We start from the raw sequence: 25562 nt of genomic DNA on the forward strand, positions 1-25562 counted from the left end.
ATGGCGAATCAGACTGGCTAACAAACTTAGCCGAGATATTTAAAAGATCTATTTTTAGAATAATTTCTATGTCAATACGATTAAAACTACGGCAGTATAGTGTCCATATTTTTCATTATATTTCACATAAATGACGTTTATTTTTTATTTTTATTTATATTTTAAAACATTTTTACAACTTCTGATAATAAAAACTTTGATCAAACCCAAACCTTTATCTTCTCCGGAAATGTATGTATATGGTGTATCCTTAATTTTATCTATTCATTTTATGATACGAACTTCTTTTTGTATGACAGTCGTTATCAGTGAGTCTTCAAACGTCGAACGAAAGGAAGTCTCGGTAGATATTTTTTTATATATATTTAATCAAGAGTTAAAAATAAAACGCCCCTTATCGAAAATGTTATGTATCGCTTTTGTGGTGGTGAGCTTGCGAGGGATGCCGTCATTGGCATTTCCTGTTATGAAGCTAAACCGCCCCTTTTCTGTTTCCTGCTAGACAAATCAATGAGTGTAATTGTGGACACCGTCAGCGGAAACCCGAGTCTTTATGTGTAAATTTAAAACCAGGATACGTGTGCCAGGACACCGCCAAAATAGACTTTTCAGGTAATAAATGGATGTTTTGAAAGAGGTTGCGAAAAAATACTTTCAATGAAATTTATTTATTTACAAACTCCTTTGGTGTGCATTTGAAAATAATTGTTTTAAACTTATGTTTAGCTTATTCGTCCGCGTAGCGAGTATTTTGACGATATCCGTATCAAGAAATTGTATATTCTCTAAATGTTAACATACAATCAACAGTTACAAGTGTAAAATCTTCTCTGTATCAATCTTTTTTCAATTAAATTAATAGTTTGCGATAAGACGGTGAAGATCCTCGGCTTCGTTATGCGGAGCGCGTGTCACTTTAACAAGTTATTAATGCCTAGCATTCTATACTATGCGTTAGTTTTACAGCGAAACGAAGCACTTTTTGCTGTTAGAAAAAATTACTTTTTTTACGACCATGACGTCAAGCGCTCGATAACGCTCCACATACATGTTTTCGGTGTTTACTACGAGGAGCTGGAGCAATATATAAGATACGTGTTATAATTTTTAAATCTTTTTATTTTAATAAACATGTTGTATTTGTATTAGAAATATAATGTTTATGTATGTGTATTTTATATAATATATACAATTGACGCATTGGGTAAACCTGTTAAATCACGATGGTTACAATAATAATAAAAAAAAAAATTAGCCATTACATTTTTTGCAACATTTCAAATGTTTTTTTTAAAGAATTAACATTTGAATGAAACGGTCAGTATTATTAATAATATTACATATGGTGCCATTAACAAGTCATAGCAACAATACAAAAAATATTTATTGTTTTATTATATCTATACTTAAATTAATAATATTATTCGAAGGACTATGTGATTTTAGAATATAAGTACTTATTTTATGGAAGATTTTTATTGAGAAATTTTATAACACATGCTATTGTTTTATGTAATTGCTTAATATTTTATTGTAAAAATTATTTTTCTTACAGCAATTTACTAGTGAATATGTTTTGTAAATATAAGCTATAAAATTAATTTCTTGCTAATTAATTTATAATTAGCAATAATTGTAAACTACAGAAATCTATTAAATCTTTCTAGAAGTATGTTTTGCCTTTTTAATGCGTGTGGGAAATTTATCTAATCGGACTTGAAGGACCAGCGAAACACTCGCGGAACACCAGCATACTAGCCTCTCGGGTGCCAACGGTGTAAGATCGAATATTTGCGCGCGCTAGGTTTAGCCTAAGCGTATTGGCCATAACGGTAGTTTTACTTGCCACATAATAAATAATTTAGAGCCAAAACATTTAACATAAAAAATCAGACCCTTTAAAAATTGTCAAAATACTGATCCACTAAATAAAGTCTTCTGTGGTGTAACAATATTTAGTTGAAAGTCTTAAGAATTATTAAACCGATTTGTATTAAAGACAGATTATTTCCAAAATGGTTTAAAAAATATATTGGTATATAAAGTGTGTTCGAAAATTAACGCGAGATTTGAATTTGCCGTCATTTGTGCAGTAAATGTTGGCAACCCTGAAAAAAAAATTTGACAGCTGAGAGTTTAGGGTTAGTAAAAATGGAGCGTTAATAGTGATAATAATAATTATAAAAATGTATCAGTTCGAAGTATTTCACATGCTAGACATTTTTTATGCAATGTACTTAGTTTTAAATTTCTAGTATGAAGCTCATTAGTATCCTTAACATCTATACTATAATATTTTTGTCTTGTTTATCTATTTTTTTATTTTTTTATGTAAGGAATTAAAAAGTATCTACTTTAGTATATTTTAAGATATCTTTAGTTATGAAAACTAAAATAGGCTTTGTCCAACTATTTTTTTCCTACAAAAAAAAGTTGTTAGTTATATTTGCTATTATAAATTAAAATAAATTCGCCTGGCTAAGCCGCAAGAATAAGGTAGACTTCTATGTATATGTATAAAATTTATATTTTAAAACCTTTATGCCTTTATTTCTTTTTATGGTTAAATAGTTAGCTGTGCTTTAGACGTATAAAAGTATTACTAGTACACGTGAAATAAAATATATATCAATGTTTTATCTTTAAAAATGAGGTCTTTACAAATAATATTGTATAAACTCATTTCCCTTCCTAGTTTATAAAGTTGTGAAAAAATCATATCATTATGATGGACTGATACTTTATAAGGAAGCCGTTAAAGTAAAAAAAACAATATCCGCTTATAATTCTGGCACATCTGTACGTAGCTTATTAAATGAAAAAAAATGTTAAATGAAACATTTTTCACTCTGTCTACATATGTTAGTCAATATGGTTAATTTATAGAGATTACTTGCATGAAATTTATTTATATAGATATGAAAAACACATTTAATTTTTTATGCAGCGTAAGTTGCATTCCACATTTTAAAATTATTTTTATTAAATTTTGAAGTAGAAAAATCTTATATAATTAATACACAAAATAGCGGATATTCTTGTTGTTGATTGTTTGTTTTCTAATTTGTTTTTTAAGAAGCAATTATTTATATAAAAGCAGGGTATAATGAACGGCGTTGTATTCTCAGCTTGCGCCGCAGTTTCCTGTCCAAAATCCTTAAATTGTTATTAGCGCAGAACATGGATCCTGCATCCGTCATCTGTCATAAAGTTCCCTTTATTTGGGGTTTCCTGTATCCTCCGCCGCAACCTATCGGTCTTGCACTCCTCAAAGTTTGCATTTATACTAAAGATATATTTAGAGTTCACTGATGTATTTTTGTCGTAAAGCAGCGACCATTAAACATAACTGCAAATTTATTTTGCAAATGTAATAATGTACTAATAATATTATCTATGTACTACATATTATAACATCCATTCCTAGTTTAACCCATTTTAACTATTTTTCTGTTTGTACATGTTTTTGGAGTATGTTATTATTTGAACAATATATTTAGCAAAATAATGTTTTTATATTGTTATTATGTTTTTTCAATTTGTGGTTGTTACACGACTGAATAGAAAACGAAACTGCCATAGTTAGATAGATAGTGTCAATTTTAAAATGAAAGCAAATATGGCCAGTTTCACAACGGTGTTAATTTTATTATATTTACCCTGTAGATAAACATTTTGATTGAGGTTGGTTTGAGTTGACATTATTTTTATCAAAATTTACCAAAAAACTGTTTGATTATTTTTTTTATTTTTGCTAAGAAACTAATTTTAGAGTTGTCTCTGAAATTGAACTATCTAATAAAATATTTATTAATACTAATATTATTGGTACATATTTATAGTTGTAGAATTCGTCGATTATACAATTCGGAATAAAAGCATTATTTATTATATAACCGATTGAGAAGCGCTGACATGAGAATAAACGTTGGAGGAAATGCATTTGACAACGATCATTGATCAGTCTAGCGCCGGTTCTCGGGTTGTTCGGTTGTGTTGTACTCGTTCTACTTTGGATATATTTTTGACAAAGAAATGCGATTTGACTTCAATCAATAGGTATTTACTTATTATTTATTAACTATATATTTTTATCTGTTCAATTAAATGATAAATAATTATAAAATTAAATTTATCTATAGAAATGTGTTTGTTATTTATTATTAAATTTATTAATCAATACATAACAAAATATTTAAATAGAAATCGTTTCGCGCCCCGTTTTTTTTAATTCATCGGGCTTAACGCGGCTTTTGAATGAGTTACTTTTCGACAGTTTTAATTTATTATAGTATTTTTGAAAATTTTATATTCATCATATATAAAATGTTAATTAATTATTGTTGTACGATTAAAATAATGTTTAATAATAAAAATATGATTAGTAAAATTATTTTTTATATATAATATTTACTTTGCGTGTACTTTTTCGGGAACGTTTATAGCTAGTTTTTAATTATAATCCGGTAATCAGCGTCCAAGTGTTAACATTTCCGTCAGTGTCTTATTTTACCCAATTATTAATTAAATATTTTATTTTTATTTTCTTATTTTAGTATAAAGCTGTATTTAATCTTGACCAAAAACAATAAGTTTTTATTTTCTATATCAAATACACATTCTCTCTACTTTTTATTAAACTATAAAATATAAATAAAACATTAACATATGAGTTTTTATCTTATTAAAATACCCTAAATGCTTGCTAAAACACTGCGAAAATCTCACCGTAATCAAACCGCCAAGATTTAAGGATCTCCAATGAATAATACACAGGGTCATTTGTTCGCAGCAGGATTTCCTCTGCGCATTATTATTTCGTATATAATCTGTTGTTCAGTGAGCACACACTGGCATATGCATACATACATACAGTCGAAATAATAACGAAAAAAACAATGATACCTGAATGGCGCGGAAATGAATCCTGCTCTATTCGAGTGTGTGCTCTATTTCTGAATTTGAATTGACCGATCGGATATCCGTCGTTTCTGTCACTGCGTAATCTTTGCCGTTTTTCCATCCAATTGTGCTACTGTAATATACGTCGAAATGGAATAATGGCATTATGATTATTAATCATTTCAGGAAATATACCAATACCTACTCGCGTTTGTTGTTCGAGGATATGTCTCATTGGGACATTTACATGATTATGTTGACGCGGTGACTAATTCGGTATTTTAAAATAACAATGCCAATTGTTTAGTAAACCGACTCTTATAAATTTTTATTTGCATCAGGGGTGATTCATATTTTCCGGCCACTGGGCCACAAATGAATTTCTGTGCATTGAGTGGGTCATAACCTATTTTTTAAATACTACGCGGGGTTGAAAATATTCGTTTCGTGACGCTTATTGGTTAAAAACGGGAGATGAAGACGAAACTTTTTTGTACTGCGATGTTGGAATTTCGCTTCGTTGACAGAATTTTTAAGCTTAGGCAAATCCAAATAACACACATGGATACTATGCGTACCGGTGATGTATACTCAGTGACTTTAAATTAAATAAACATTAAACACGGCAAAAAAAAAATAATATAAATGAAAAAGAATAAATGTATACATCCGCCTCAAACGAGTGTTTCTGATTTTTGATATTGATAAGGTTGTCGCCGAAGCAAAGCAAACCGGCACCATTAACCAGGGGTTTTAATTTTAAAGATACACCTTAATAATTTTGTAATATTTAAAAATAATCACATTTTGTAGAAGTTCGAATCGAAATTGCTACCTATTAGTAATATATTTGTGGAACCGATAACATATGACGCATGTATGCGTTTTCTGATGCGTAAATACTTCTTATATATATCACATATTATAGTGATGCAAAATTGTATTTTTCCTTTCAACCTCTTTTTTAATTTGGCTAAAACGTTTTGGTAAATAATAACAATGACCAACTATTATAAGTAATAGTTTTACAGTATCACTAATAAATTACTATGTAGGTTAAAAAAAATATATGTTTCAATTACCTGAAATTTGAGATTGTGCAAGTGCAAGATTGAGCAAGATGTGTTTGGGCATTTTATGTTTATATTTAAATTTGAGTTTTAGTAATATAAAAAGGCGTATTATAAGTTTTTATTGCTATGTTTTGTATTATTATTACTCTACACAATACTGGTTTAATTAAGTTGAATTTTTAATTGTTATCAGCTTAATCCGCCATCTTGTTTCAAAATTGCGACTATTCAAAAAATAAAACAATCGTTACTTCGTTAAAAAAATCTTGAAAAAAAATAAATAAAGAGGTAAAAAACTTTTGAAAATTTAAATTTAAAAAAGTATTTTGTCTAGTAGAATATATTGATTTGATTATATATGTATCTAAGTATAGAATAGATGTGTAATTCTTGCATATAGTAGATATTTATCTGGAAAATGTTATTTAATGTAAAAAAGCATTTATACTTAATTAAAACTAATATCATTTTATTATTTTTCAGATACTATTGAGAATTATTTTGAAGACCCACCACAATAGTCAAGCTCAACAGTCTTACAAAAATGGCAAACAGCGCTGGAATAGTCAGAAGTCCTGACCACCCCAACCTCTTCAGCTCTCATCACTGGTCACAGAAGCAAACGCTCAAGTCCCACAACAGTTTTGAGTCGAAAAAATCAAAAAAAGTAACAGAAGACAATTTATCATCAGGTATTATATATAGATGCAAATAAATTACAACTTTTGTCCATAGTAAAACATTAAAATTACCAATTAATCTCTATTTTCATTACAGATCCTAGAAATTGGAGTCGTTTAGATGTATGCCACTGGTTAGATATGATGGCTTCAAAGCATAACATTAAGGAGTTGAGGAAAGAACGTTTTTTAATGAACGGCAAAGCGCTCTGCCTGATGACTATGGATATGTACTTAGACAGAGTGCCTTTGGGTGGAAAGCTTTTGTATAGAGACTTTCAAATCAGACTTGCCAGAGCCATGTATTTATAATGTGTGATTGCCAATTTGTATATATTAACTAGTTACTAGTATATTATCACATTCCTTAATTATACTGTATATTTTTTTGATATTACTATTGAACCAATGTATTCCTTATGAATCGGACTATTTTGTTGTAATTTTTTTATAGAATAGTGTTTTATTTGTATCATCATGTACACTTATATTGTCTAGTCATTAAAAATAAAAGATTTGTACTGAAAAATGTTTTGTTATTAGAGGAACATCTTATTATATAAAAGACACATTTATTATCTTTTCCTTTAAATTAAAGTCTTTTACTGTTTAATAATAATAGCTTTTTACCATTTACATACATAATTTTAGTTCTACTTAATTATCTCGTTTTGCATGCTGTTTTAAATTTCCTTTAACTTTATATATCTTAGAATTTCTCACTGCTTAGTCAAACAAACTTCACATTTTTATTAACTAATTAACAGCTCTTAAATAAATACTTGAATTACAAAATTGAAATGCACAAAATATAAGCCATATGATATAAGCAGAATTACTTCATATATTATAGTAAAAAAATAATATTATTCTAACCAAATCTAAGTATTACTCAAATGCGCACCTTTTTAGAAAATATTGAATTTTCAGCTTTCATTGGTTAAAAAATCTATAGTCATTACTAATTATATAAAATCTATCTACATTACATTTTAACGTTGTTTTATATATAGAAAGCATGATACAGCAAGCAAAATACATACATGCAATGCAATGATCGGTCCAAAGAAACTGTATGCATTTTTTTAGAAAGACGTTCGTACTTTGATAGTATCGTTAATCTTGTTGAAAAATGTATGATGGGCTTATTCAACAAAAACTCGTTACTGAGCGTTCCCACCGCAACAGCGCCGAAACGATTTTATTGCTTTTGACGTGAATTTTTTACTTCTGAGAAGTGATAATTGTTTTGGCGCCCTCTTATTGACAAAAATTTGGGTTGAATATACTTTAACCACTACTCTCATATTAGAAGTCCGTAGCAATATCGGTCAGCAAAGCTGTACTATTTTTATAAAATAGTGTGATATCGAAGTGCAGACAAACCATGGAGCAATGTGCGAAATGCAACGTCTGTACATCTTTTTTCACGATTTTCCCCTGAGATATAATTGGTTTAGTTAGTATTTTGGACTTGATTTAATTAAAGTTGGGTTTGGTTAATTCGTGTAGGTTAGGTTTGGGTTTGAACAGCAAATGGACGTCAAATTGAGTTTCATAGACATTTTAGAGCTGCATTTCACTAGTGCCTATTAGTAGAATTATATTTTCCCTATTGGAAATATATATCTACCGGTTAAAATGTATTTGGCCTTCTCTAGTGAAATACTTAACGTTACTGAAAAATACATATTCACTGTAATATTTATTATATATACCGCATGTAAATAAATAATGATAAGTACGTAAATGTATATATTACTACAAATGGAAAAGTTGAAATCATATAATTTTACTAGCACCTGCCTGATAAATTATATTTTCACTGGTAAAAATATATCTACCGGTGAAAATGTATTCCGATATGATTTCACTGAAATGGCATATTTAAAAAATATTTTCTGGATAGATATGGGAGTTTTTTTAGATTTTCTGGTTTAGAAACAGAAACGTCATTTAAGCTGCAGTATTTAATTAAATGATGCATTTTTCTGACCAAATTCATGGGGAGGCAAATGCCCCACCTATCCCCCAAATGACGCCCTATTAGCTAAATAAATTAATAAAATAATAAAAAATAAATATACAAGAGCTGCTTGCGGAAGATAACCTTAATGTAATACTTACCGTGAGAGCAAGTTACAGAAGAGATATAATAAAAATATGCTTACATAATGTAATCTTATTTCATATTTTGCCTTTAATATTTAATAAAAGTATTTAATTTTAAGATAAATCTGCTGATTTATTATGTTATGAATGAAACAATCAACATTGTCCAAAGTTCAGCACTCTCCCTTAAGCGATATTTTATTACTTGGTTGAATGAAATGCACAAAACTGGATATAAATACACACAAGGAATTAAGACAGGAACAAAACGAGTCCTTTTTCTGCTGTAAATATGCATTGGTTCCTTTTGTGTCTGACACCTTTGTCTGTGGAAATACTTCATATGTCTTGCCAAATTCTGTCAACTAATTTATAATTATGTCTGGCGAACGCTTATCGGTTTTTAGCTCCTTTCCAAAGTTTCACAATCAAATTAAATTGTCACAAAACGTTAACCGAGTTATGGTTCAATTGTCTCTCGGCCAGAATCTTGACCTCAAACTGCCAAGATCATTGTTTCCGAAAAAGAAAACAAAGAAATTTGCGACACTTCACTAGTGTACATTGCACCCAAACGCGGAGATCACAAGTAGTGTGTTGTTTTATTCAGCTGTTCATCTTCGTATTTGGCATTGGTCCATCTTGGACTGGTTCCAGGGGAAAAGTGCGATCGCCCCGAGACACTGGCAGTGAGGCAGTCCTACCGAAGCAGTTGGACGAGCAACTCGTCTGGCACCAGTGGGATTTGGGGAAGTGCGAAACAAAACAAAGGGCTGTTGAGCCACAAAAGGTGCTTATCGTTCACCACATTTAACATGTATTACCCACCATTGACTACTAATAATGCAGAAACAGAATCATAGCACATCATCAAAACTTTTCGAAACACAAGCACTGAAGCAAAACAAAGTACATACACATCGAAAGTTAAATGATCATGTTCAACTATTATTTAGAAATATACAGCACAGATCTCCAGTCTGCTTTCTTGTATATAAATATGATTAAATTTTATAAAAACATTCATTACATCACCATCAACACCTTAAATATTTACATTAAATAAATATATTTATCTAATACAAAACACTACATAAAAAATATTTTTCTGATAATCACACGGGATTTTTGTTTACTTCCAATCAGGGCGACAGAAGCTTGTGAATTCGTAGTCCAGAAGTTCTGAAAAGTTGATCCTTACAGTGAAATTTCACGAAAGCAATCGGTAAGTTTATTTCCAACTATTAGCTATAACTAACTATAAGTGCTTCCATTGTCCTAATAATAAGACTGACCTCCATAGAAGATTAAAAAGTTTTTCCATAACTAAGTATGTGTATTTAAAAAGCTATTTCAAAAAAAATGTTAATTTTTTTAATACTAGAACCTTAAAACCTACTATATAGTTTTATCATATAGTAGGTTTTAAGATAAAGTCTTTCTGTATATAAATACGCCATTGATTCAATGAAGATGTAAACAAAGAGATAAATGCTGCGACGCTCTACGAGCACGTGCTTTCACTGCGTGCGATCTTCTCTATTCTTAACGAGCGACGTTCAAACGGTGGCTCGTGGGCGATATTTTACTACACGTCTGGCACCTTTTGCCAAATTGATCAGCGTCCGTGAGATGTCGGAATAATCGTAAGATTTGATGAATAGACGGTCATACGAATTTATTAAGACGTTGTAATAAATTAATATAGTCTTCCAAGTAGAGTGAGAGATTTATTATATCTTTGCTTCTTTATGTGTATATAACTATCATATCATATCTCTATTTAACATGAAAGATTTGATTGTATTTATTATAAAGCTAAATACAAATATTTTTACATAGCGAGTATTAAATAATAGCATTTTATGCCGCAAAGTACTACATAAACTATGGGTAACGCCTGAAGTTAGCCGCGAGTAAATTGATATATGAAATATCAATTCTTGCTGTCGATCGCCCCAAATCTAGGCCTTCCACCAGCTACACGCTCATTAGTTTGAGTTTTGAGCTTACAATATTGCGCTTTGCGTTCAATTCTCGTGAGATAGGATAAAAGCCCCCCCCCCCATTTTATTAAAGCAAAAGTTCCCTATACCTTATCGTACAGCGGAAATGTAACATGTTTTTTCGTACATTTTATTACTTTTTGCACTTGTGCTATACTCCTACCATGATAGTAATAATATATTAGATTTTACTTTTTTTTTGATATATTATTGGTCCATATGTGGCAAAAAAACTGAGAATAAAATCGACTTTGATGAATGAAATAAGAACAATCGATCGAACGTTGATCGAATACGAAAACTTGTCATATAGACACAATTTCGACCGATTCTTAGAGAAGCGCTCTTATAAATACTTTAAAGCTGTAAAATAAAATGGTCCGTTCTATTCACAACGTTCGCAGCATTTAAGGAATACGTAAAAATAGATAAAAATTACGCTATTTTAATTAAAAAACGGAATATTTTTAGGTTCCGTTTTATAAACATTTTTTACTTGTAAAATTAAGGCAAAAATGCCCCTTTAAATTAATTTTAAGCGTTCACAGTATTTCCCGATGACATAAAAATTAGTTTTATATTTTATAAATTAATGAAAATGACAATATTTTAATTCAAAACGCAATATTTTTACACAGAAATGGCGTTCTATTTTTGCATACTTTGAGGTTTTAAAATTCATACAGAAATAATCCGTTCTATTCTTAACGTTCGCAGCATTTAACGAATGCGTAAAAGTATATTTTTAAATAACTAAAAATCTCGCTACTTAAATTATATAACGCAATCATATTTAATTTAGGCAATTATAGTCTACTTTATTCACAACGTTTGTAGCATTTAACGAAGACGCAAAAATCAGTTTTATATTTTATAAATGCTGTTTTAACAATAATACGCAATATTCTTACACTAAATTGGCGTTCTATATTACGCATTCTTTGAGATTTTAAAATTTATGCAGAAATAGTTCGTTCCATTCTTAACATTCGCAGCATTTAACGAATACGTAAAATTATATTTTTAAATAGGTAATAATCTCATCATTTTAATTATATAACGCAATATTTTTTCTATTGCAATCATATTTAAAAAAACTTTGATTTTGTAAAAATCAGGCAAAAATGATTTACTTCATTCTCAACGTTCACAGCGTTTCAAAAATGAGCTTTATAAATGAATAGAAATGGAAATTTTTAATTATAAAACGCAATATTGTCCCACTGTAACATCGTCTCATTTCAGAAAAAAATGGTTCATTTATTTATCAACGATCGTAGCATATAACGAAAACTTAAAAATGAATCAGACAGAAATAGTTCGTTCTATTTTCAACGTTCACATAATTTTACGTGAAAAATAGTTGTATATCTTATAACTAGGAATATAATTTATAATAAAACACTAATTTCTAAGAAAATGCTGAAATATACTATGCTGCGCTGGCTTATATTTTCACATTAGTAATTAAAAACTGCACAATACAATTTTTTAATTATTTTTTATAATGAACTGCTATTTTAAATACGTAACGTTTTGAGTCGCGCAGCTTTAAATTTATCAACTTTTTTCAAAATTTGATATTTTTGCCAAAATAGCTCGCGGCACGTCGATTGAAAAACACTTGATAAATTTGATAAAAACTCTGGAAAACAACAAACCGCCACATGGCTTTCATTATATATGTACTTATCTCTCATGCTTCAAGAAAATGAAATTTGTATATTTTATAATGAAATATTCCACACTTTTAACTATTAACTAGAAATATTAGTTTTTTATTCGGAGTAGTATTCGTAATACTTTTTGTTTTAGTATGAATAGTTTTAGTGTTTATAAATACTTTATATGTCTGGAAAGTCTGGAAATCACCGCCAAATCTTCAAGTTCAAAGCCCTTTGTCTCAGGTGTTATCTCTTTGTGTTCAGGTGGCACGAGTTCAAAACTTGGCATTCGGTCAAGGTGTCGTCGTAATCTTGCACATGTTACCATCACCAAGCTGCGAATATAAATGTATAAACGTCAATTTTGCTAATCAAGCGTAGTTGAAATTTTGGCGACTAATTTAATGTACTTTTATACTTATGCGCTTTCGCATGGCCACATTTTCTATTTATAAGCGTTGACGTCCGAGAAGATTTTGGATCAACCCTTTTACTGGAGATTTAGAAGATGTGAATGCCCGCAGATTTTTTTCATCAAAAAAGTTTGGCAATCGTAACGTTTTTGTACATAGCCAAAATTATTCTAATATAAAATTTCCCAGAATCGTGACTTTTCTTTTTAACACTCATCAACGTAACACACACATAAAATAATGAGTTCATCGGAAGACGATCGCGGCTCATGGAAGATTTCCAAGAGGAAGTATGTTTTGGCCAGACTTTTTTTCTGCTGCTTCACGTGGAAATTTTATTACACATGATCTGAATAAATATACATATATGTATAAATGCAATTTCATAAGTTTCAGTAAAATAAACGCAAGTGTTTGAACTTTTATAGATAAAAAGCGCAAACGAGAGGTTGATTGAACTTGAACGTCTGTGCGGTATTTTGGTACATCATTGAAAGAGGGCCCGAAATAAGAAGTCGATCTTTGTGCCATTTTCTGGAGCTTGCGTGAAAAATAGAACGATCATTTCAATTCTGCGCAGAAAGTTGTACTAGATCGATTCACCTGCGTCTTACCCTCGACTCACGTGCTTTTTGTGGAGAATAAAATAGGCAGTTGGCCGATGGCCACAAACATATTTTCCCCACAGATAGAAAAGCGCAATAACAACGAAAATGCGTTGATCAACAAAGCACGTTGTTCTTTATCGTCACTTTCTACCAGAACAATATATGACTTCTACGCATTTTAAAATAAAGAAAACGAAATAAAGCTCGACAATTTAATCTAAAATCTAAGTTACTTTAGATTAGATGCATATTTTTATAATTAATTGAAAGTTTTACATCGAGCTGCTAACAATCCATGGAGCATTTGACATTATTATTAGTGGAATATTTTGCTTTTTAGTGTTATTGCATATTTATAATTAATTATGTATAAAATTACAGGTCTTAAATTTATTTTATTAGTTTATTTCCACGAAAATTTGGAATCTAAAGTGAGATCTGGGTATTTTGCCAATCTAGAAATTGTAAAATTGTTAATTTTAGATTTTTTCCATCTACGAGATAACATAATTGCGACGCTTTCAATGGGACTTTCAGTAGCAAGTCAAAAGCGGCGATATCGTTTATGGGTAGTTCATTATTCCAAATAGCAAGGGTTCTAAAATTTAACCTTGAATGACGCCAGCATATATAAATGAGTTTTAATTTTAATTTGAAAAATTTCACAGTTCAAAAACGTTAAAAAGTTTACCATCATGATAGACAGGTTTTTATAATTCATCAAGATGGCCATTACACAATAAAGTTGGACTTAATTTTTCACATACATACATTCATACATATACAATACATCAACAAACATACGCTCATGTTTGTTGATGTCACAGCACTCTTTAGCAGAAATATTATCATTAAAGATTCACAAGAAATGTTAAATAATTCCATTAAATATTTGAAAGTGCGAATATGATGCACATCTAAAATATATGAGCACTATCCCACATGAATTGTGTAAACTATTGATAGCTATCGCCAAAAAAATCCTTGTGTGTTTTTTGAAAAGCTCGTTGAGACGTCAAGAATAAGGGACGCAATCGCGACGCTACAGCTCGCAGATGAAGGTCGCCAAGCATTGACGAATTGACACCACTCCTTAGCAATTCTGAAAAGTGCTTTATTATGTATACGCTCAGCCGAGAATCTAATGAATTGTATCCTAACGCTCCTAGCAAAAGGTGCTTGGGTACAAATAAGGATAACTCTCTCTTGTAGAGATATCTGACAAATTATTTGAATCCTTTCCAACAACAAGGAGCACTTTGCGTCGTCTAATAAACCAGACAATGGAATAATATTTGAGAACGATACGAACTAGTGTATCGTATATAACGAGAATCGGCAAGGGACACGCGCTCCGCAAAACGAAGCTGAGTATCATCAACGCCTTATGACAAACTTTAGCGATGTGCACACAAAATCTCTCAATCATAAATCAATAGAAGTATTTCTGCTTAAAAGACCTCCACTTAAACTGTAAGAGAATTCCCCAAGGGAAATCTAGAAAATGTAGCAACACGACACTGAAACTGAAATGTATCGGTTTTTCAGGTCTTTTCGTAGAGAGTGAATCCAAATTTGTACGAATACTCTAAAACACTCTCATATCATCAACATATAATAAATATTCCGAGTTCTTATTTACCACATGTATATCGTTCATGTAGCAGAGGACCATGATTGATTCCCTGTGGTACTCCAAAGTAACTCGAAAAAACTAACACAAGAGAGTTAGAGAAATCAAAGATGCTTAACTTTTGAAAAAAAAGGTCATGGCAAACTATGTCGAGTACTCTTTAAAAGTCAGTATAGACTTTGTTAACCTGGATTTTAGAATTGAGCGATTTTGTCACCGTCTTCGATAGGCACAAGAAGTTAGCGGCAGTGTAACGACGTGGACGAAGACCGCGTTGTAACCCACTAGCACCGACTAGACGTTTCTGAATATATCTGGGAAGAATTTTATCAAACAAATTTATCGAAGGAATGAGGACCAATTTTTGTCAAAGACTGATAATATAGTAGTTTATTTTATATTACATTTCTTAAATTCAGCTCGCAACGAGTGGTATACTTATAATCCGGTATCTAGTAGGAACCGTAGGATCTGTATACAGTTTAAGAAAAACTATCACGCGGTTGGAAAATGTATTCCATAAAGAGACGAGCTTAGAGTTTGAAGCTGAATAATATTTTATAGTTCGTTTGACTATGAGATATTTAGTTCCACAGTGTTTAATATCTTTTTATTTACCTCTTCCCCAATTTTTATTCATAGACCTACTTTAATTAAGTAAGCATCAGTAATATAAAGAGAATATTCTTCTTTGAGTAAAGTACTAATCGACCATCACACGAACGAATCGATTAATCTATTATTCGCCTTGTCAGGGTTGTCGCTTTCGCGAGGTGTGTTGCAACTATGCGTTAGGCTCAAAGAGCACATGTGCAGATATGGTCATCCCAAACGTCGATCGATCATGTGATAACGATGACGATAAGGTGACGCGAGTGGTTTTGACCCTCTTTCGAATCAAGGTGGACTATTGGCACCTTAACACGCTTCTCATATTTGGCAACCAATGAAGCGATCAATTAAAAATGAAAGTGCAACAGTAATTCCTTGTTAACATACTGAGACATGTCAGATGCAACGAGAATATATCAAGCTCTGCTTTAATTCCGAGCCTCGAGTTTCTAAAACGAGACGTAATAACAACGCTTTCAGTCGATTCGTAAACAGTGAAGCATTGGTTAGTAAATATTTCCGTGATTCTTTCTCTTAACAAGCTACATTAATTCAAAGTCAGTTCCTATTCTAGAAGCTAGTATCCAACACTTAATTATATCAAATGTTAAGTTTCAAGTTTGAGATAATGTTTTAAAGCATGAACTTCTAACGCCAATAACATTTTGTATGTAAAAAGCAATAACGGGGATAGGATAAATATTTGTCTAACTCTAATATACAGTATAAAATTATTATTAATGTTGTATTAAAATCTTTCAGGTCAGTGGTAAAACACAACAGCAAAGATGCCTACTGAGTGTTTATCGACAAATCCTCTTCAGAGGGAGTTGGCCGATTCTATCATACGGATGGTTTCATTGGATGAGATAAGGATATTATTAGCATGCGGAGCAAAGGTAAACATCAAACTCATTCTTGCTTATAATATAAATGCATTTATATTATTTTATATGTATATAAATTTAGGTAAACGAACCAGTAACTCAAGGTTTAAGACCATTGCACTATGCAATTTGGCAACGGTATATGGAAGCTACCAAATTGCTTTTGGTGCGGGGGTGTGACGTCAACGCACGCGACGATTGTGGATATAGCGCTTTGCATTTATCAGCCGAGCATGGGTCGGTGATTAGTTAACTTTCAATGGCATTATATCCTACTAACATCAGTATAAATAATCCTATAATTTATTTATAGATATGCTGAATTAGTCGATCTACTATTAGAAAATGGCGCTGCGGTCGATTATCGTCCAGATACAGACGAAGAATTCCCAAGAACCACACTATGCGACGAACCTCTAAGACTTGCTATAAGAAATAAACATATTGTAATTAATATAGCTTAATGTTGATAAAGAAAAAGTATTCTGTATATAATAATGTTTATTTATATTTATAGGAGATTGCACGATCGTTGCTCGAGCACCGAGCAGATCCGAACAAAAGATATTTCTTCGGCTCTGAAATAAATCTGGTGAACGATCCTGAGTACTTGGAACTGCTATTGATGTTCGGTGCTAATCCTGATTCTAGAGACAGATCTGGAATGACTCCTTTGATGAAAGCGGCTCGTTTTAATCATGTATGTATATCAATATGAAACATTTCACAGCTTCGTTTATATTTTAAATTAAAACGCTTATCTTTTAAAGGGGATGGATTCTGTCTTGTTATTATTGAACTATGGAGCTGATGTTAACGCGATGACTGATGCCAGACATGACTTCAGAACCGTTCTGCATTATGCAGTACTCTCCGGTGATTATCTTAATAAATATTCTCATAAGATTTCATGCTCATTTTAAATAAAATCAATATATTATTTTCAGGCAATATTAAAATTGTGAACTTGCTGTTAAAACAAGGAGCCAGATTGAACTATGAATCGATGGAGGATGTGTCTAAACCTAGTCCTTTGGATTTAGCCATCTTGAAAGGCGACATGCCGATCATCGAGCTTCTTCTAAAAAGTGGTTAGTATACAATTGAATTTTAAAACCTCTAGCGAAACATTCTTTCATAATCTCTGTGAGGTCTATATTTATAGATTTCCTCAGATTAATTTTAGATGTTCTATTCATGTTACACTTTAACGTCAACTCACCTGAATTTCAATTAGTAGTTTTAATACTTAAGTATGCTTCAAATCAGAGATTATTTTTAAGTTAATAATTTTGTATAACAAATTAATTGGTCATATTTGTGACCAAAACAAAAGCAAGACTAATTTATTTTTATAAAAATAATTTATGTTCAATTTTTACGTTCATTTATTGATCATAACATTTTAAAAGTTGATTATGTAATATAATTACTAAATCAATAAATACTTTATTAGATTGATTAAATTTATTAAAAAAAAAGGAAATTTACGGCATAAAATTATTGCTGCAACTATAATTTATAGAAGGGAGGGGGGGGGGACAGGTGGAGGCATCCTTTTTTTGTCGAAAAAATGCATGCCATTTAATAAAATACTATGAATCTTAAAGAAATCGAATCATCAGACTTAATCAGACTTAGAGAAAATCTAAAAAAAAACCGTTTCGAATCTATCCATAAAATATTTTTTAAAATATGTAATTTCTGTAAAATCATATCAGAATACATTTTCACTAGTAAATATATATTTCTACCAGTGAAAATATGATTTATCAGGCAGGTGCTATTAAAATTATATGATTTTAACTTTCCCATACGTAGTAATATATACATTTACATACTTATCATTATTTATTTACATGCGATGTGTAAATGTTACAATGAATGTGAATTTTTCAGTGAAATTATATTTTCACTGGTGTAGTCCAAATACATTTTCACTAGTAAATATATATTATTACCAGCAAAAATATACTTTAACTGATTGGCGGTAGTGAAATTATATGCTGCTCCACAATGTCCATGAAACAGTTTGACAGTTGTGAAACGTTCATTTGCTGTTCACACTCAAAACCTAACCTAAAACAAATTATAGTTTTAGAACTTTCGTTAGGTCAAGTACAAAATAATCCAAAGTATTCGCATCTCGCACATATCGTCTCCACTGAGATGGCACGATTATATTGCTTTTGACGTAAATTCTAAACTGGGACGTCATTTAGGGGGTGGTAGGTGGGAAATGTGCTCACTTCAACTTGCTCTGAAAAATGCATGTCATTTAATGAAATGTCATAAATCTTAATGAAAAATAATATTAAAAAAACGATCACATACTGACCAGCTTTCCCCCCCCCCCTCATGAAAAAAGCTGAAATGACATCCCAGCTTTAAATTCCATTAAATTATTATATATGTACATTATTTAATAAAAATCATATTTTATTTATAATAGTTATTAGCATGATCGAAATATTCTTGTTTTGGCCAAATGACACGTGCATTAATTCACAATATAAATCTTAAAGTACTGTAATATTTATATTTCACATAAGATTTTTGCCATAAAAATAAGATAAAGTTTAAAAACAATGATTATAAAAAATAAAATAAAATATATGGGTTTCATGTTATAGTAATAAGGTGACCAAATTTTGAAAATATCAAAGGGACACTAAAAAAAGGTCATATCAGACATTGTTCTTCAGATAATCAGCGCTGCGGGAGCAAAAACAAGGTCAACTCGAATATTTTTGTGAGTGGAGCATAAAGGACGGGGTTTCCAAAAGGACGACGTCTGGCGACTAGAAAAAAATAAAAACTTATAAAAATTTTCGAAATGAACTTTTTTCTTTTTTTAGCTGTCGCAGTAATCTGTCTTCCTCGAACAATTGTTTCTGAAATGGTCTATGAACGAAAAATTCCTCATCGAGAAAAAGTTTTTGTTATGACCATCTTTTTTTTTAACCTCCGCAGCAATTTAACCTCCTCGAACATAAATTTCCGAGATGGCCTTTTTATTTTTAGGGACCTCCTTTAATATTTTCAAAATCTGGTCATCTTACCTCATGTAATATACAAATTGATGATTTCTATACATACATATGTCATTACAATATTTCTTTACTTTTTCCTTTTCAGGAGCTGATGTAAACTATTCTAGTAACATAATTGGATCATCATTACACGTAGCCTGCTCTGATAACATACAGCACAGGATGGAAATACTTCGTGTAAGTTAAACATATATTCTCCAGAAAAAAAACATTTTATTTACAATCATATACATTTTTAGCTCTTACTTGCTTATGGAGCAGATCCTAACTTACGTGTATACAATGATATCGGAGATCCAGGCTCTCAATTGAGGCCTGTGCTCGCAGAATATTTAGCGAGCAACATAAATCCTGATGCAGAAGTAGTCAACTTGCTACTGAAACATGGAGCTAGGGTAATTTTTTTATATTTAGCTCAATTTAATCCATTTGTGTCGACAATGGAAGGAAAATTGGTCTACTAAATACTGCTATATATTTTTAGGTCATAATGAAGACTCAATTCAGAGATCCGGATGGTATACTCAACTCTCTGCATAATGTGGTCAACCCGGAAAAAGAACACATCTTCTTTGCTCTTTTGGACGCCGCTCAATCGTTTGACTTGTGCATGATCAGAAGAAATAATATACTGAATCCGGAACAGAAGGCAGCGCTGATCGATAAAGCTTCTAGACCTTTGTCTCTGAAAATGCAGCTGCGCTTATACATAAGAAATCTGATGGGAATGATGCTACGCGACGTGGTACTTTCGTTTGAGCTACCGAGAACCCTAAACGAATATCTGCTCTTTGATAATAGTTAAACATGTTTTTGTCATTCCTGATTCATGCATATTTTGACGGGATAATCCGTCGTTGGGTCTACAATCACGGGAGAACCTTGATTGGATTTAGGCTTTCACGCGAGGATTTGAAAATGTGATAAATTCGAGGTGATTGAAAAATATTTATATATTTGATATATTTTTTTACATGTGGTTTGAAAATGAAACTATTTAGAATAGATGATTTTTTTACATGAATAGTTTATAAGATTGATTTTTATCTGGCAAGTACTGAAGCTTGTTAATGATAGAATATTATATCTGTGCTTTATAGGATAAATTAATTAAGGATTGCCGCATTGTGGTTCTGCCTTATCTTTGAACTCGGAGACAAATTGTACTTTAAATGCGAATGGACTTATTTAGTTCATATAATAGTGTTTTCATACAAACTATACTCTGTCCGATATAATAAATAAATATTAATTAATGCTATACTTAATATTAATATGAGAATCAATTCTCAGAAAATATTTTATTGTAAAAGCAACAGTAGTGTTGCATGATACTGACTGTGCGTAACGGACGGAGTATAGATGCACTAGTGTCGCAATAACTATAGATTTTTAAGTAATTTTAGTTCAAAATGATAATATTTTGATATTTTTATAACTGAATCAGGATATAATAAAAGATTTTATATGAAAAATATTATTTATTTTCTTGTACGTATATACACAATATACAAAAAAAGTTTTTTATTTATATATACACAGAGTGCATATATAAATATAATACATACAAATACAACTAGATATTAATTTAACTTTTGTACATTTACTCAATAAATAAGTAAACTAATTTAACTATCTTTCAATGGAATGCAAATGTGTATAAAATGCATAGTTATAACATATATATATATATATAAATGTAAATAAATTAAAATATCGCAGTCTATATAATAATACATTAAAAATTGGCACTAGAGCTTTCGGTCTTCACATTTGACGAATAACATCCTTCTTGTTTGACATCATACAACAAATCCACGTCTTCCATCCCATCTTCTTTGTGTTTCAGTTCCGTATGTTTGTCCAGCTCTAATATGCTGAAGCTATTAAACGAACACTTGTTACACTTGAACTCGTACTTTTTGTGTATCAATTGATGTTTGTTCAAGTTCGCCTTTTGAGAGCTTTTATAATCGCAATCCGTACACTCGTATGGCTTTTCCAAAGTGTGCTTTTGCTTGTGTTTAGTCAGATTCGTCTTTTGAACGCATCTATAATCGCATACGTCGCATGCAAACGGTTTTTCATTAGTATGCAAATACATATGTTTTACCAAATTGGGTTTTTGCACCGTTTTATACTCGCAAAAGGTACAAGCGAACGGCTTCACGCCCGTGTGAGTCCGTTCGTGTACGACTAGGTTATTTTTCTGTGCGCAGCGATAATCGCAATATTGACATCTGTACGGCTTTTTCTTCATGTGTACCAAAACGTGCTTAGCGACGTTGTTCTTCTGCCCAGATTTATAATCGCAAAACGAACAAGCGAACGGCTTCTCTCCCGAATGGACACGTTCGTGTATCTTCAAAATAGCCGGCGATTGACAAACGTACGTGCAAGTTTCGCACGAATATCTTCCTTTCGGTGGGTCTTCAGGTTTACTGGCGTTTTCAGCGTTGAGCTTATCGTCTTGTTCGACTTCTTCCGCGCTAGATACGCATATTTTATAGTGTTCTTTAAAGTCTACAATATTCGTAAAGCTAAAATTACACTTCCAGCACGTCGACGATATCTCCTCTTTGATCTTATCCGATCCGTCCTGTTCGGATTTGTAATGCGAATCTATTTTAAAACCATCACACTGAACCCCCTTATTCATGAACATGTTATTGAGTTCGTTGTTGTTGAATGAAACTTGATCTTGATTAGGGGACGCTAATTTGGGATCGTCGCACGAAATTATGTACGGTTTTAAAACTCGTTCTAAATCATCCGAGGATATATTGCGATCGTCGACTTGAGGCATCACTTCGTCAGGGGTGTGAGTTTTAACAGGCATTTGGTTATCGTACGTAGGTAGATTTTCATTCAAAGGACAATTATTATCGTTCTTTGTCTTGGGGTTGAAGTAAGATTCGTTGTTATAGTTGGAATCTTTGAGCGTGTTAAAGTTATTGATCACTTGATGAGGATTACACTGCTGTAAATATTGTTGGACCATGAGATTGGAGCCGCTCGCGTTCGAATACGCCGATAAGAAGCTGTTGGCTATCGCTTGATGCCGCTCGTACAATTCCAACGGAAACATCGTTTGAAAGTTATTTTGATAGAAAAACGTGTTGTTGTATATGTCCAGTGGCATTTTGGGGACTGTAGGTTGGTTTATTTGCAGAGTCACGTTGCTCATTTCTGAAAATCAATTCACATACATTTTATAAACGTTCAGATCAGTGATCGTTGTCACAATTACTATCATCGAGCTGTTTAAATATTTTTTTACTTTTAATATTGAAAATATCAACGAAGCAATAATAAAAAAACATATAATATAATACCAATCGATATAAAAAGTCATTAACATGAAAATAATACATTAATGTAAAGTTGAAATTGAAACGATAATTTGATAAAACCATATTAGTCAGTTTATTGCCAAGAATATACAATATAATAGAACATTTTGATCTTTAGTTTTTTTTCAATGAGTGCAGTTTAAAACAAGAACTTGGCCCAGACATTTATAAGGTAAAATTAAATTTAAATTACTGAATTTATTTTTATGTATTAATAAATTTAGAAGTATACGACTTACCCGGATTAATAACGTTAGTGTTGGTAACATAATTACGATTGCTCCAACTGTCTTCCATTTCTCTTTTGATTTGAAATTGTTGCGACGGTGTCATTGTCATGGTTTGTCTGCCGTTAAACGCATTGTTATAGATCTCCATGTTCTTTTGGAACTCCGAGCGCATATGCACGTTGCCTAAATTGCAATCCTGCTCCACTATTTGAAAATTTTGAACGTGTTGAACGTTCGAATTCTGAAAGCGAGAAAGATCACATTATTATATGAAAAGTCGCGCTTGTGTCTAGCCAGAGGAAAATAACATGCGTTCTTCAAAACAAAGAAGCTGCGTCGGGTCATGGAGCACATTAAAAATAATGACAAATCGATGCTAGCTCGGAGAGCTCCTTCGGACGAAACATTAACGCGTAGACAAATCCACAGGTGGAAATTTTGAAAGTTTATGGACGCGTTTTAATTTTTGTTAAGCGCTCACCCTCTCTCCGAACATGATAAACAGCGGAGCGCTGTCGGCGCCGCCCCGTTTGACAGTTCGGACGTTCGTAAGCTTTCTAGCTCGTCAATCGACCGGGTACGCAAACACTCATTTTAAACTATATTTTTAATTTGAAATTTTAAATTATTCACAGATAAAATAAAAACTCTATTCATGTTATTTGCATTAATGTATAGATTAAAACTTAGAGGGGGAGGGACTTAATTTCTTAAAACGTATGGCAATCAAATAGCTATTTTAAATAAAACCTCTAAATATATTTGCGTACTTCAAAAACTAAGAATTTATTCATAACGCGCTGTTTGATTGTGGCCTTGAATCACAAAAGTAATCAATGTGAAAAATATCATGTTTATGTTCATTTTAATTTGTATTTGTAACGAATATAATGCCTATTAAAACAATAATTTCTAATCTAACAGTCTGATTTTATATTTAAATAAATGCGTTAATCCAGTAATCCGTAAATGTTAAAGAAAAAAAGAATGAAAAAACATTATTTATACTGACAGAAAATTACTTTCTTAACTGATGACTGTTATATTCTCGCTACCGTGTTGATGTCATCAGCAAAGACTTGCACCGATTTATTTTATATACTGCCGGTTATGTTCAGTTTGTCGTCTCTTGTGGCTTTTCAGTGATATTATTAAATAGTGTATACGGCATAATATCTCCCTGTCTGTTACTGTTGTACGTGTGTAGAGAATTTTCTTATTTTGAAAGCGCTTTAACTTGGCATTCAACATTTCTCATAGTAGTTTCCTCATATCTATCTATATTTATTAAATCGTATGCAGCTTTAAGATCAACAAAGATGTATAAACTAATGTAAAAGTTACTCCTATACGTAAATAAAGAAAATAAATCAATGATAAAAAATTACAGCCTGATGTCAATTGTATCAGCACTAGACAAAGTATTTAAAATCATACTTCATAAGTATGCTTCAAAGCATATCGAAGAATACTTAATTAATTAACAGCATGGTTATAATGTATTAAAATCAGTAGCAAGGCATATCTCTTGTTTTTCCAATTTTGTGACGAAAAATCTCGATAAAGGCAATCAAGTTAATTTCATCTACACTGATTTTATTAAAGCATTTAATAAAATTTGTCATGCCTTAGATTTATATAAATGACTTAACAAAATTGAAAATCGTCGTCAATATGTTTATGTCTAATAAGAGTCGTTTGAATACTTTGACATATCTAGAACTTTTTAATGTTTTAACTCGGCCTGGTAATGTTTACTCTGTTTAATAACAATATCGATAAAGTTATTCGATATGCTAAATTATTTTTGTCGATAACCTAAAAATATTTTTTACTGAGGATGGTTTTGCTTCGAGACTCCAATGGGCGCAGATTATGAGCAGGAACAGTGAAGATTTCAAACGAGTTCTCCGACAATAATACAACTATATATAGTTCTAACGACTGATTAGTGACACTCTGATTTGGTGCTTTTTGCGACTCTTTTTATTTGCTTAATTACTGCATATTTATAGTAAATACTTCATTTAATATACGTATGAATATTTAAAATTACAAATTAATGCGCAACACTTGTAAATAATTAATTACATACAATTTGATAAATTTGTAACACGAATCTAAAAGGTACCCATTTTTATTTTCCACAAAATTATCACTAGTTATGTTAGGATCCAATCTTTAATTTTGCTGGAAGCATTTATTTAAGCAGCTTGTAAAGAATATTCACAATAAGGAGACTTTATAATATCCTAATTTTTGTGTGCAACCTAAAAACCAGCGCTTGCGTTCCCGATTCTTGTTGATGTACTGCATGCAATCAGAAGCATGTTGTT

General features: G+C 31.3%; 3 protein-coding genes across 3 annotated transcripts; 2 read left to right on the forward strand and 1 right to left on the reverse strand.

Annotated features, from left to right (window-relative positions):
* The first annotated feature begins 3939 nt into the window (after positions 1-3939).
* edl (ETS-domain lacking) lies at positions 3940-7184 on the forward strand. Its single transcript, XM_088198696.1, has 3 exons — positions 3940-4059; positions 6459-6667; positions 6753-7184. Exons 2-3 carry the CDS (start codon positions 6520-6522, stop codon positions 6965-6967), a joined length of 363 nt encoding a protein of 120 aa, XP_088054822.1. The 5' UTR covers positions 3940-4059; positions 6459-6519; the 3' UTR covers positions 6968-7184.
* A 1875-nt stretch (positions 7185-9059) lies between these two features.
* On the forward strand, positions 9060-21118 carry LOC148238330 (uncharacterized). The gene is made up of 11 exons (XM_088197943.1): positions 9060-9557; positions 9914-9992; positions 16466-16602; positions 16673-16827; positions 16904-17036; positions 17108-17290; positions 17361-17466; positions 17538-17681; positions 19729-19820; positions 19883-20038; positions 20128-21118. The coding sequence occupies exons 3-11, from the start codon at positions 16492-16494 to the stop codon at positions 20446-20448; spliced, it is 1401 nt and encodes a 466-aa protein (XP_088054069.1). The 5' UTR covers positions 9060-9557; positions 9914-9992; positions 16466-16491; the 3' UTR covers positions 20449-21118.
* Positions 21105-23829, reverse strand: LOC148238331 (uncharacterized). The gene is made up of 3 exons (XM_088197862.1): positions 23708-23829; positions 23236-23467; positions 21105-22832 (listed from the first exon to the last, which is right to left on the reverse strand). Exons 1-3 carry the CDS (start codon positions 23720-23722, stop codon positions 21382-21384), a joined length of 1698 nt encoding a protein of 565 aa, XP_088053988.1. The 5' UTR covers positions 23723-23829; the 3' UTR covers positions 21105-21381.
* Positions 23830-25562: the final 1733 nt, after the last annotated feature.

This window comes from Plectrocnemia conspersa, unplaced genomic scaffold (assembly GCF_051122295.1).
Source record: "Plectrocnemia conspersa isolate PC_06_02 unplaced genomic scaffold, ASM5112229v1 ptg000001l, whole genome shotgun sequence".
NCBI lineage: Eukaryota > Metazoa > Arthropoda > Insecta > Trichoptera > Polycentropodidae > Plectrocnemia > Plectrocnemia conspersa.

What these genes read in the sequence shown, in the direction of transcription:
- LOC148238330 (XM_088197943.1), top strand. Translation starts at nt 16,492, where the DNA reads ATGCCTACTGAGTGTTTATCGACAAATCCTCTTCAGAGGGAGTTGGCC. An exon ending in CTATAAGAAATAAACATATT is followed by an intron (nt 17,037 to 17,107) that starts GTAATTAATATA and finishes TTATATTTATAG; the next exon opens with GAGATTGCACGATCGTTGCT. An exon ending in GCATTATGCAGTACTCTCCG is followed by an intron (nt 17,467 to 17,537) that starts GTGATTATCTTA and finishes TATTATTTTCAG; the next exon opens with GCAATATTAAAATTGTGAAC.
- edl (XM_088198696.1), top strand. Translation starts at nt 6,520, where the DNA reads ATGGCAAACAGCGCTGGAATAGTCAGAAGTCCTGACCACCCCAACCTC. An exon ending in AGAAGACAATTTATCATCAG is followed by an intron (nt 6,668 to 6,752) that starts GTATTATATATA and finishes TTTTCATTACAG; the next exon opens with ATCCTAGAAATTGGAGTCGT.
- LOC148238331 (XM_088197862.1), bottom strand. An exon ending in CACTAACGTTATTAATCCGG is followed by an intron (nt 22,833 to 23,235) that starts GTAAGTCGTATA and finishes ATTGATTTTCAG; the next exon opens with AAATGAGCAACGTGACTCTG.